At 41.7% G+C, this 13,577-nt stretch overlaps 1 protein-coding gene across 1 annotated transcript in view; it reads right to left on the bottom strand.

The window, feature by feature from the left end:
• LOC106648121 overlaps window positions 1-13,577 on the bottom strand; it is a 131,616-nt gene that overhangs the window by 6,475 nt on the left and 111,564 nt on the right. Inside the window, exons 18-21 of the mRNA XM_023458307.1 lie at window positions 12,019-12,536; window positions 9,037-9,073; window positions 8,873-8,955; window positions 7,610-7,731 (exon numbers count right to left, since the gene is read on the bottom strand). Of these exons, the coding sequence (XP_023314075.1) occupies window positions 7,610-7,731; window positions 8,873-8,955; window positions 9,037-9,073; window positions 12,019-12,536 (760 nt within the window). The remainder of the gene's footprint in view (window positions 1-7,609; window positions 7,732-8,872; window positions 8,956-9,036; window positions 9,074-12,018; window positions 12,537-13,577) is intronic.

The raw sequence follows: 13,577 nt of genomic DNA, 5'->3' as shown, positions 1-13,577 counted from the left end.
GCGCGTATCATCCCTCGCATTCGGTAAAATAAATAAAAAAAAAGCACTCAACCGCGGAATGATAAACACGAATGTGCATTACCATTTCGCAGGCTCCAGTGTGGATGCATAGCCGTAACGTACCTCGTGACAAAAGCGTCGAGTTTGGACCAGAAAAAAAAACAACAATTAATTGGATCGAATATATGCTCACGGTTCGCTTACACACGTTTACTACGCAAATTCAGAGAGAAGAGACCAGGGGAGAAAAAGAAAACAGTCGCGATCGTAATGGCATTCCACGCATTTGTGCGTTTATACGCGGGGATGAAAAAGTGGCGCGATCGTTGTAAGCACTGCGAGTTTTTTAAGGGAATGTCTCGACGCACAGAAAAAGCAATTCTTTTTAAGCATTCAGCTTGAAAAAAAGGAGATAGGCTTTTTGTAAAGTAAGAGTTTTTTGTTTTAAGCGGCTATTATTGCGATTGGCTCGAGCTTTTCTCTACTATGAGCATCATTAGACAAGGGGTGATATTACGTACAATAAATTTTTACTATTTTTAATATTACGAGGGCGCAGCAGGTTTGAGGCGAACTGGAAAAGCCTTAATCTACTATACAGTACCTGTGTAATCCTTTCACAATTGGCGCATAACTTGAATTCAAAATTGCAAGCATAACGCACAAGAACACATTAAAAGCATGCAATACATACATATAAAGCTATGAAAAAAAAACTCGTAAATACTTTGTGCCTTGCTTTTGGTAGGTAATGCGCGTACCCACATATTACTATATTCCTTAGTTTTTCAATATTTTTTACATAATATTCATATTTTTCAATATGTATGTCGCGTAGAAAGTAGGCGTGTACAAACTTGCCTCTTATGTACTCACTAGAGTCAATGTGTATGTACAGCGCGTACGTATATAGTAGTATAAAATATATAGCCAGATGGGGAGCAGTTCAGAGCCGAGACGCGACGCGCAAAGCTATAGGGTGGCGGGTACGGAGTTAACAGGGCGCCTCTCGCACTGTTGCTAGAGGCGCACACGTACACACATACACACATACACAGACACAGAGGCCGATATTGCTTGTTATGCATTTCTGTCAAAGCTGGGGCAATCTGCGCTTGTTTCTACATTCGAGTTATTTCGCACACGCACGCACGCCCGGGAACGAATGTGTATATACAATATAATGCAGAAGAAGAATGACGAGTAGCACGAATGTGTATTTGTGCGAATTCCCATGGGGAAGCATCTAGGAACCGAGGATGTATACCTATGATGTGTCTGCAGCCTCTTGTATGCACGACGCAGCCGAGAAAGAGATGAATTCGTCGGTAGGTATATAACGCGCGCGAACACGGCATCGACAACGTCGTCATCTCTCTCAGTCTGCGGTGCCAAGCGCGAGCGAAAGTGCAATTCTACGCGCATGAATACGCGAAAGTAGCTGCACACAGCGAGTGAGCCGAGCGATCGAATCTCTGTACGTGTTCACACGTACGCGCTCGCGTCTGTCTCTGTGTGTTTTCTATGGAGCTGCGTTCGGTTTGGCTGAAAAAACCAGGCGTACATTTGCGTTTAGAAATAGATAGACGAGTCTTTTACTTATAGGAAATAAATGTGCTTTCCTCCCGCAGTGAAATTGTCAATCGCGTCGCTACGTGCAAGCTCCGCACGTTTTATTCACGTATGGATGCCGTTGAAAAATACATCAACTTTTATGGATTTGATAGTTGAATGAATAGATGAGCGGATACAATGAGACTTTAACTTTTTTTCCAGTGGAGGTAAAAAAAGCCAAATTTCAAGAAAAGTTAGCAATTAAAACAACTAACTTGATCGTTTTATATTTTTAGAGCTTTTATTTACATACGCTGTTGGCAAAGATGAGATATTAGCAGTCGAAGAATTACACGATGGAAATTCTAACCAGCTTTTCACATGTATAGTGGGATTTGTTTGTTAGGCACTATATACAATACAAGCAGCGCAAAAGAGGAAAATAATTTTCAAAACTTTGACCAGCGTGAGAGGAGAGAAAGAGAGAGAGAGAGAGAGAGAGAGAGAGGCAGAGAGATTGGGGTGCAGTGCCTGTGCAATGCAGCAGGATTTATTCTGTGACTGGGCTTAATTCTTGTTTCTATTTTCCACTGCTTATTCCATTGTGTGCTTTGACGCGACTTCATAGGATTTACCCATCCTACGTTTGACCTATAGCTCATGTGCTGCTTCGTGAAAATCTGGTTGCTTGGCTTTGTGTGCGACTAGTCTCGAGAATATAGACTGCAGTCGAGTTTCCATGTCTTTCCTACGGTTCTATATATGTATACACAAATACAAAGACGCGACGGTGACCGCCACGAAAATGTCTACCCGTTTCAATGGTTCGAACAATGAAGATTGGCTTTGGACGTCGGTGTGTACGAATATATGTGTATGTGTGCCTGTATACGTGGAGAAGAAAACGTATACAAGTGCCTTAAATAAGAACGAGCTAAAATTCTATTCTCGAGACCGTTTGCTTCACTAGTTGGAAAGAGGCATTTGATATTTGAAATTTCTCGTCTGTTAAGGCAATAAATCGGGTCTCCAACGGACTAGATGATTCTTTTTAGTTTCGAAAAATAAACTTTAATTACGCTACTCATGTGCCCAGACCATGTGAATTCAGAATATTCATCATGCACTCGGCCGCGAGATAATTGACTCTTTAAATGAGGCTCGACTATTTTATTGTTATTTAACTAATTATTAACGAACTTGGCCAAGTGTAAAAGCTTTTCTGAAATATTGACGTCCTGCCTCTCCAGTCACCTAATTATTGAATTCAAAAATTTCCACTAATACTGGATGATGATAAAGGTTTCGAGGAAAAATATGTACGCTTCGCAGCATATTTTTCTCTATATAAGCCCGTTTATAGCGTTGGACGATGCGAACGCGTGAAAAAAAAATAATGAAATTTCTAGCTCGACAGATTTATCCGGTAAATTTGGTGCGCAGAGTCTCTGCAACGGCACCACCATGTGTTCGCGCGCGAAAAAAGAGGATACCCAGAGAGAAAGGAAGTAGAAAGTGAGAGAAAGATGAAGAATCGTACGGAGGTTGCGGTATCCCATTCATATCATAGTCACGAAATTTTCCCATTAATCTTGCTCTTTTCTCGCGAGTAATCACGATAGATTCCTGGCCTAATTCATGCCGAAAAAAATTTCATGCCTCTGGCCTGGCTTCGCGTTTGCTCGCACCCTGTCAGGGCGGAACATCTAAATTAACTACGTTACGGCAGCATTTCAAAAAATCATCGAAGCGCGTCGAACGGAATGTAGGTCAAGTCGCTTAGAAAAACCAAACACACATATAGATGGCGTTTGCCGGATGGGAAAAAAACATTTCAGCACTAACCGTTGCTTACAATATATGAAGTGATGAAAAAAAGCTATGCGAAAATGGGTGCGCAACACAGCAGTAGATGGTTAGTTAAAAGAGTTGCGACAGAGAAAAAAAAAGCCGAGAGGAGGTGGAGAAGGAGGTAGATGAGAGCGGGGTGACACAGAGGAGTGAGAATGAGGGGGAGAAAAAGAAAAAGAAGTGTTCCCTGAGGGCTATGTCATGAGGCTATACGCTGCGTACGTTATACCTGCGCTGCGTTCTTCCGTGGTTTAAAGCTACTCGCTTGAGCGACTAGTGTTCTGGCATCCGAATGAAGTACCCGACACTGCATGACCCCCGTGTATATATACCCATATGTTGCAACTGCCCTCTCAACTGTCTATCTCTCTTTCTTCCTCTCCATCTCTGCTACTGCTTCTTCTACACTTTTGCAGCTGAAGATCTGCACAAGCGTACCAAGCTACCTTGTATACACTCGAGACTTTTGAATAAGGTGCAGGCCACGGTTTTACTCTGCACATTCACCCACGCAGGTATTGAAAATTGTATTAACGTAAAGTCCACAGAGTTCGGTAATACGTACGCGCATAAAAAATGAAGCAATTAAGCAGGTGTCCGTAAATGTGACAAATCTTTGGTAGATTTATCACGTCTTTGCGAGCATCGACTTTTTTTATTCTACCTAATTAAGTTGAAATAGTAATTAGTGCCACTAATCGATTTTAAACGTCGTTTTCATAAACTCTCAAACTCCCAGCTCCTACCCTATCCTCTTTTCGAGTGTAAAAGCATATATAATATGCCGAGCTAAAAGTTTTTTCTTTTACCTCTCCGTTGTTAGGGTTTTTGAATGAAGAATAAAAAAAAGGCCAAAACGTGTAATAAGTTTTCAGCTTTTTGTTTTTTTATGATATTGTTTAAATAGAATAAAATAAAGCTCGAAACTTTCTTATGTATATTTTCTCAGTAAACCTGATGCTACTGTGCCCTAAAGATTTAATCAATGAACTATCAATCAATTATTTTTCTCGATCCGTATTTTATGCGGTAAAAAATGCAAAGACTTGGATTATCGATTTTTTCCTCTTACAATAGGAGAAAAAAAGTTGAAGTAAAAATGCAGAGTAGACCTTTTTTCTAATTGTCTCATTCAGTTCCAGATTCTTGAAACAATATGTTCGTGCCTAAAACGAATTTAAAGAAAGGGCACAATTTTTCATTTTTTTGGATACATATACATAATTGAAATAACGGCATATGCCGAAGCGGTAACAGTAACGAATTAAAATCCATCCATCACGTCACATAAAGAAAAAGATCTCTTTCTGTACGTGCAAGGTTAATTTGTATAAACCCTGCATATGCATAACACGCTTGCTCATGTATACGTACATGCGCAAGCTGCCTGTCTATATAGATGCATATGTTTATAACCTTATCAATGCTTGGGTGCGGCACAGAGCCCTTCAATTAGCTTCCGCGTGTACTACTACTCGAGCGCTTAAGTGGGAGAAAAACAATGCGATATCCCACTAATTGAAGTAAGACTGAAAGAATGAAAAAAAAAGATCGCTGAGCAGGCCGCACCCCGCGTATACATGCTATACCCTGCGTGGATTCGCAGTGTTGCGTGCGGAAGAAGAACGTCTGAGTGTTGCTATACATGTAGGCAACAGCGAGCGAGCGAGCGAAAGAGAAAGAGAGAGAGAGAGAGAGAGAGAGAGAGAGAGAGATTCCAATGCTCTGTATGTGTACATGGCATGGGATATGTGTATTATACGTCGACGACGACCGACCCTCGTTTATCATGACTCCCCTGCGCGCACCGAATTAAAGAACCACCCGTCGAGGCATGGGCGAAGGGATTTTATTCACAGTAGACGCGCTTACGAGTGTAGTACTGAAGAGAGGAAAAGGATTATATATGAGGTGGAGGCGCAGGGATTGTCTTGTCGATGGATTGCAAATGCGCGAGCAACGTGATTGGAGTTTTTCCTTTTCTTCTTTTCATTTTTTATTTTTTATTTTTTTTTTTCATTACAAAGTTGATGCTCGATTATTATTGTGACTCTTTTGTCCGCGAAAGAGACGCTCGATGATTTACACTAGAATAAATAACATTTTTTATGAGGACAAACTTTCCAACAATAAATATAATGAGATGAATTCTTAACCAGTCATAGATAGAGATGAATTATTTCGCGAGTGATAAAATTAAATCGTTTTCAAAAGGATATATAATGTGAGTAGCTAATGAAGATGGCGCATGAAAAATACGTTCATCTTTGTAGATTCAAGTGCATACGTATATAAGTTACATAAAAGGTACATATTCGATTTGAATATGTATATATAAAAGTTGAATGATACAACGTAGTCGGGCTTCACAATGGTTTCGGCAAAAAAGTTTTCAGCAAGTTTCTCAAAATTAAAAGGACTTTAGCACAAGTTCCGCATAAAACTCCAACATTTTACATGTTTTACAGCTAAAAATGAGACAGAAAAAGACGAGAATTATAAGGAGAAGAGAAAGCGCTAGAAAAAATTTTCCCCCTAGTATCACGAAAAATATAAGTCTTGGGGGTTTAAAAAAATGTCCATAAGCGCGCGCGTGTGAGTGTGGGTATGCACAGACGAGGCACTTGTATACGTGAACTTATAGGAGTAAGAAGAAAGGGGTAAAACTACGAGGTAGTCGACATTTAGATGAGATTTGCAGTTAAGTGTACTAGGCAGGTTGAGTGAAGCCACTTAGCTAAAAATCCAACATATTTTTATGTATGTATATAGTAGCAAAAGTACTCAGTCCCTCATTCGTTCTCTCATTCTTTCTCTTTCTGAACTGAAATCGATCCTCGCTCGTCGAGCACAGCTGCTTTTTTTTCTTTTCCTCGAGAAGCACACACCAAGCCCGCTGCGCTCCGTACGTGCGAGCGTGTGTGTATCAGCGTGGGTGTGGGTTAAAGTACATGTACTCTTTCTATATACAGCAGTGAGCCAAGTATAAATGCCAGTTGGTAATCGAGACCTTTTACGACTGAGCGCAGTCTCGAGGACTTATATACCTAGAGAAAGAAAGACCAAGCGAGAGCGAGCGAGAACAGCCGCTACGGCTCGCACACACGCACACAGTAACACACACACACACGTACTGGCGCGCCGAGTTTTCAGGATTTTCTTCAACTTTTTTTTTGCGCGCTTGCCCCCTCCAAGGATTGAACGAGTCGCGAGTAGAACGCGCGCCTAGAACTTATGTGGGGCGTTAACTCGAATTGTCGAACGATCGTTGAACTGAAAGTGGCCATAGTATAGGCATAGCATACAGTATAACATGTACTCTGCTCGGCGCGTACATTCACGCAGTTTAGATCTGCTTTTCCGAGCTGATTGTCTCCATCTTTGCTCGTGCGCCAGCAATTTTTTCGCCCACCTTGAGCCTCACTTTCAATCGCTCTGATATCGTATAGTTCATATTTTCACTGTTCCTAACCAGCTCGCGCTCGCTTATATCAGTTTTACTTCACTCGATTTTAAAATTTTTCATGGATAACGTCGTTAAATTTTTTTTTTGCACTCAGCTTAATACTCGGAAAAATCACCCCGAAAATCCGCCGATATTGATGGTTGAGAACGTTGATCAATTTTTAGCCGCTAGTTCGCGTTTCCGGATTTTTCTTTCGCGTAAATCTTTGAAAAAATACATTTCTCACCTCTAAATAATGCCTTTACTATAGTACTTAGCTTGCAGACTTTAAAACCAGATTCATAATCAAAGTCAATTTACGAAGAAAAAAGGGAATAAAAGTCTGTAGCATTCACAAGGCTAAAGAGGGAAATCGACTTTTAGCTACATCCCTGTATACTTTATACAGATTAACCATACAATAGGTTCCCAGACCGAAGACGAGCTAGGATCATACACTTGACTCTGAGTACTCTTTGTATTATATTAGGATATTTAAAAAAGGGTCGGTATGAATTATGCCGCCCATAATTTTTTAAAGGTAGCACGCATAGTCTCCTAAAAACAAGACACAAAGTCGTATCGTAAATTAAACAAAACACGTGCACACTCCATATCACACAATGTACAAAATTTAATGTATACATTACAGTATATCTTGCGAAAAAGAGCAAAAAAGAAAAAAGCCGTGCAGAATAATACGTACGCGCGATGTTGTGTGACGAAGACGTGAAAGAGAGAAAGAGAGAAGAAGTTTACCTTATTCGGCGGCGACTGAATCCCGTGGAAGGGCAAATTTTCGTAAAAAGTTTTTGTCTCTGGCTCGGACAAACCCTCCGAAATGCTGTCCATGTGATTGCTATTTACCGCTTGACTGGGATCTGCAATTATTGTAAATTACATTCTCATTAATTTTCTAAAAGCTCGAAAGAGGAATAATTTATATTCGTTCATCAACGCTATCATCATCATTATCTCGTTGAAAATGAGTTTTTCTCCTTCTCTCAGATTAGAGCCACTCTTATAGAGGTATTTCTTAGGCAACCACGTCAAGAGCCGAGAGAAGCGAGACAATTAAAGAAACTATTTTTCAAGTAGTGTTTCATAGCTGTTCATCGTAGATTTCGACCCAAGTTGCAGTCTTATTGTTTCTCTGATTCAACTTTATAACGGGTCACATAATATCCATAATATATACAATTACTACTTTGTATTGTTTTAATAATTTTTCTAACCATCACCAAGTTAGTGCCGTACATTTGCGACATATCGTCGCTTGAAATATTACTGTGTCCGGCGTGACATAGCAGCATTGCATAGAACATGTACAGTCGCATACTTGATTCTGTTTCATCCACCATAGTTAGTTAGAATCTGCCGCGCGTAGAGCTACACAAATTTTTGCTCGTGAAAAATGCATACCGTAAACATATACAACGTTTACGGGCAAAAAAAAGTTTTCGAGCAATTTCTCGTGCAAGGATCAGCTTCACGTGTCACGTGAATTTTTTGACACTGTCAGCGGAAAATTATTATTTCTACGAGTGACTTTGATTATTTCTGCACAAAGCCAGTTGTTTTATATTATATTCGCATACACGAAGGAGATAGAGAAAACAAGCAAAGAGGAAGAGCGAGAGAGAAGGTTGGGTTATACGCTCGGCTGGAAAATCGTTGTCAATAAATAATTCCAGGCGAAGCAGTACGTCGTGACCAGGCGAGTGCAACAATTGCCCAGCGCACTCCCATGGGCCGCTCGTGTAACCTATACGTTAAATGTCCAACTATATACGTATATTCGCTTGGTGCGTGCATGTGTACGTTCATAAATATATCTAGAGAATTGAAAGGAAAGTAGCGGAGGTGCACGTGTGCATCAAAAGCAAATATACATAAAAACAAAAACAAAAATAGAACGAAAAAGCTGGCAGCAAAGCACGGCATGATGTATACACCTTGCAGTATATGGATATACCGTCGATGGCCGATCGGACACAGGCTCGTGCATGGCAGTATACGTACCTGCTCCAGGCTTTTTGCGCTTACGAGACGCAGATGAGGACGACGAGGTTGAGTTGGACGAGGTGGTGGCGGCTGCATTGTTCCTGGTCTGGCCAAGCTTAGTTTGTGGCGAGCTCTGCTTTTGCTTATGTTGCTGCCGTTGCTGTTGCTGCTGCTGCTGATACTCGCTTCGTCGGGGTGCTATTCTCTTGTACGTCACAGCTTTATGTCACATATACACACACATACACATGCATATTCGTATACCCATTGCACAGTTCATATTATTGTATATATACAAGAAATGTATGTAGTATTTACAAGCATGCATACGATGATTCGGTATGCGTCTGGTAGGCAGGCAGGCAAGTATAATATAAAGTACGTAACAATTACGCATACATTTGTAGACCGCAAGGGTCACGACGCAATAGTTGCTCGCTTCGTTGCTGTATATGTATAAGCCCTTGCAGAGAGAGGGACCGATGAGATTCCGTCGCGCTGCAGCAAGCGAGGCTTTGACTTGCGCATGTACGCGTAATATGAACACGTGTATGTAGTACCTGCATGCGCACCAGCACACACATACACACAACTGTACATGTCGCGAGCTCTGATATCGAAAATGGATTTATAGAAAGTGTGCAGAGGACGCGAATTCGCCAGACGAGAGCAGAGAGAGAGAAAGAGAGATGGGTGGAGAGGCAATTTTGTGGCTTTGTGCTTACTGCACATTCTGGAGCTCGCCTATACGGTAGAAGAGAGAGAGCGAGAGAAATTGGAAATGCGCTACATGGAAATACAGATATTGCATTGTTACAGTTGTCTTACTATTTTATGAGGGAATAAAGCTGAAAAGATGATTTTTCAACTTGCGCCTTCATACATGTTACACCACATGTATACGTAAAGCCCCCCTTTGGAGCTTGTCATGAAGATAAAGAGAGAGACAGAAAAGAAAAGAAAGTACATGACTGATATACGATCTGCATTTCCTTCGTTGTCACAAGCGATGATTTTCCAAAAGCTCTTATTTTTTCCTGGATATATTTTTTTAATTTTACTCGGTCAAAATGTCGCAAAATTTCGTCATTTCTTTATTCGCGGCACGGTGGTCTCGGAGAAGAATCTCGTTTCACTCAAAAATCACATGCTGACACTGAAATTTTCTTTCATACCACGCGCAAGAGAAGATGAAAATTCAACGACCGTCGCTATCTTCCAAGACTCAGGAATGCAAAGCTTTGACGCTCGAACTTGGTTACGCTCCTCTCCAGAAAACATCCAAGAGAAGAAAAAAAATAAAGGAGCGTTGTTCATTCGTCGAGGATGGCTAGGTAAGAGCAGAAATAAAGTACGAAAAAGAGTCGTAGGCAAGCAAGATCGAGCGTCATTCGCCCGGGACGACGAGGTTGTAAAGTGCTCGATACATGCTTTGGATTCCTCGTATATCCACACGTAAATCTTATATAATATATACCGATAGCGCAGTAGAAAATATTGTCACATCTCCACAATGTTTTCACAAATTTTGTGATTTTTGATTTGACATAACTCTGGAATGATACATTATAATAATAGTCTTTCAACTTATGCAATATTTCATGAATGACTTTAGACGCAAAACCACGGGCAAAAATTCTCTCTGCTAGGCAAACGCAGTAAAGATATACGTGTGCAGACATTAGGCGAAAATGGCGGTGGCGGCATCCTCTGGCAATCAGTTCATTACGAGCTCATTAAGAAGTACTTATCCGGTCGATTGTCAAAAAACAGCGAAACAAGCACGGCGCAGTCGGGCCCGGGGAAACTATGTGGATGAAAAAAAGATGAACAACTGCTCGTTTGTCACTTTCGCGTTTTTGCACGAGGCGCTCGCTCTATTTCTTTTTTTCAATAAAAACAGCGCGCTTTCTCAGAAATGTTGTGTGGGTGTGCACAAACACAGGTCGGCTGTATGCAGTGTTATAACGAGTCCTAACGGTGAAACTTTTTAAACTGTCGCGCGGCGGCAAGAAAAATGATAGTAGAGCGTGAAGCAGCCCTCGTAGAGCGGCGAGAGAGAAAGATAGCTCGAGCGAAATCAAACTAGCGCTCAGGGAGGTGGTAGGCGCGCTCTCACTCTCCTTCTGGCAGGTGTATAAAGCCTGTGTATACGTATAAGCTGAGGACGAAACAGCAGCTTCTATATACTGCGCCCGCCAATGCCCCAGAGGGTTATCATGTCGATATATGGCCCGGAGTGCGCATGGCTCCATGGAAAAGTTCTGCGCGTTTACACACACCCACACACACGCATACACATACACGTACACACGTGCGCAGCACCAGTGTCGCAGACGCGGCCACCGTTTGCAGTTTTATGTACAACTGTGAGAAAGTCGTTTGCTTGTGTATACCTCGCTTCAAGCCAGAGCGCCTCGTAAAGTCAAAAGAGAAAACGAGAGAGAACTGCTGAAAAAATTGAATCAATCTTTGCTCAAACGCATCATCGAAGACTCAGAAAAAACATGCCTATGATGTGAACTTTGGCTATACCTACATATTTTTCCACTCATATCTGCCAAAGTTATAAATATAACTGTTTTTATATACTTTTACAGTATTGATTTCAACTCTCGGCTAATTAAAAGAAACTTGCAAGTGCCTGAGGGAGCTCTTCTTTGCAAGACCGACTCTTTTTAACCTGTTTAGAAATATTCCTTTCTTGCTCTGAACAGGTAAAAGGATATAAAAATATTAATGAAAAATAAAAGCGAGCTATTCTTGCCTAGACATTAATTTTCTAGTTCGCCAAACAAAAGTCTTTGGCGCAGAGAAGGACCTTCGAAATATTTAACAATAGACTTTTATATCATATTCATATCGAGTATAATAAGGCAAATATAATAAGTTGAAATAAGACATGAAAGACAGATAGTTTCTTAATTGAATAATAAATAGGGCCTTTTATATATAATACTTCCCATTGTTGTTTCAGTCCCCATTGCTGATCAGTTCATTTTTGATTTGAACGCAAAACGTACAGAATATGAGAATCGTCAGAAACTAGTGCTAGGTAGTAATTAGAAATATAATACAGAAAATACAGAGCGAGAATTCACGAGAGGTCAAGTGTGTACAAAAGCGTTGCGCATATGGTGTGAACCCAATCGATGTAATCTTACCTGTTTTGCCGCGCGATATTCCTGGAAATCCGTCGGCTGTGTCTTTTAATTGTACGCTAAATATCGCCCTGATGCGATTAGCACGAGCAAGCACACCTTCATCCTGATGCTGCAGCATCGCGCCATTCTGATGGCCGTTAGCTGCGCAGTTGACGCGCCGACGCTGTCGACGAGTACGCGACTCGGGATCTTTGATAGCTCGACGAAATGGCCTCGGGCCTCCGTTGCTCGATTCGGTCAGAGGAGTCGTCGAGGAGTCCCCGGTAACGCCGGATAAACGTAATCTCGACGAAGAGGAGGTCGTCGACAAGGGCGGAGATGGCAAGCCTGCGCTGATGCTGCCATTTCCAAGTCTGGGACTCAGACCCGAGCGCATACTGTTGGTGCGATTGATATGGACAAGCACTCCGGGTTTCAAGGGCCATCGAGGCACTGGTGGCTGCTGCTGTTGCTGCGTCGAGATCGTTGCCGACGAGTGGACGGACGACGCTGTAGGTGACGGCGGACCCCCATCAGGACTTGGGGTTGGAAAGTCACGATTTATATAATGCGACAATGTATTTCTAAGCATTTCGTAAAACTGAGAAAGAGAGAGAGAGAGAGAGCGATGGAGTTGGAGGTAGAAAGCGTTTCCGTCTCGATTCTTCCCGGTGTATGTTCACGAGTACGAATAGACGCGTGCGCGTGCGTACGCACGTCTTGTTGCGAGGAAAATGCACCGCGGCGTACCGAAATCTTTATTCCAGCGGAACGAGACGGTACGTACACAGAAGAACTCGGTATACTACAACGAACTGGCAGTGGTATAATACTTGAAAATTCAAGCCGTGCGCGCGTGGCCAGCATTGCACCGAAGCCCGAATGAAAAAGAGTTTCCTAGTAGTTCTGGTCCGGATACGGTCAGACGGCTGAGTTTGAAGTTTCCTCTGCTGTTTACGCAATCCAATGAAAAAATATAAAATCCCTCCATATATGCTGCGAAAAACGCAAGGCAACTTTTATGTATGATATTTTTCAATATATAGCCGGAGAGCTCATACACGCGCACATATTCAGCGAGTGAGTTTACGTATTACAATCGCAGCGCGGCGATTCTTGTTTTCTGCCGTTTCGTATAAACAAAAACTTTGTTTACAACCTCCAGGTTTTCTCTCTTTTTCCGTTTTACTACTTCGCTGTCCTCATCAATCCCATCACCAGCTCGAGACGTATAAATGTAAGCTATTCGATCCTACAGCACAAAACCATATAACCGCACGCACACTGCGCGCACCTTGGCCGTAAAAGTTAATCCCTTAATTCCACAATCCTCGTGATATTAGCTATGTGAAATACATATAAAAGTTCTCAAAAGAAGCAACGACGCAGCATCTTGCAAAAATCAACTTATTCTACGAGAGACGGTGTGCGATGAAGAAAATAATCAAAGCAAGTCTGTGCAAGCAACAAATGATACAACAATACCACCACCGAAAGAACCATCACCGAGCAAAAAATTCAAGATGTATCTCTGACCTAAATTAAAGACGAAACAAACAAAAGGCAAGTCCCAAGGAAGC

Source organism: Trichogramma pretiosum, unplaced genomic scaffold (assembly GCF_000599845.2).
Source record: "Trichogramma pretiosum strain Unisexual culture from Peru unplaced genomic scaffold, Tpre_2.0 scaffold48, whole genome shotgun sequence".
Classification (NCBI taxonomy): Eukaryota; Metazoa; Arthropoda; class Insecta; order Hymenoptera; family Trichogrammatidae; genus Trichogramma; species Trichogramma pretiosum.
The sequence above is the reverse complement of the archived record's forward strand: the minus strand, read 5'-3'. Positions and strand labels throughout refer to the sequence as shown.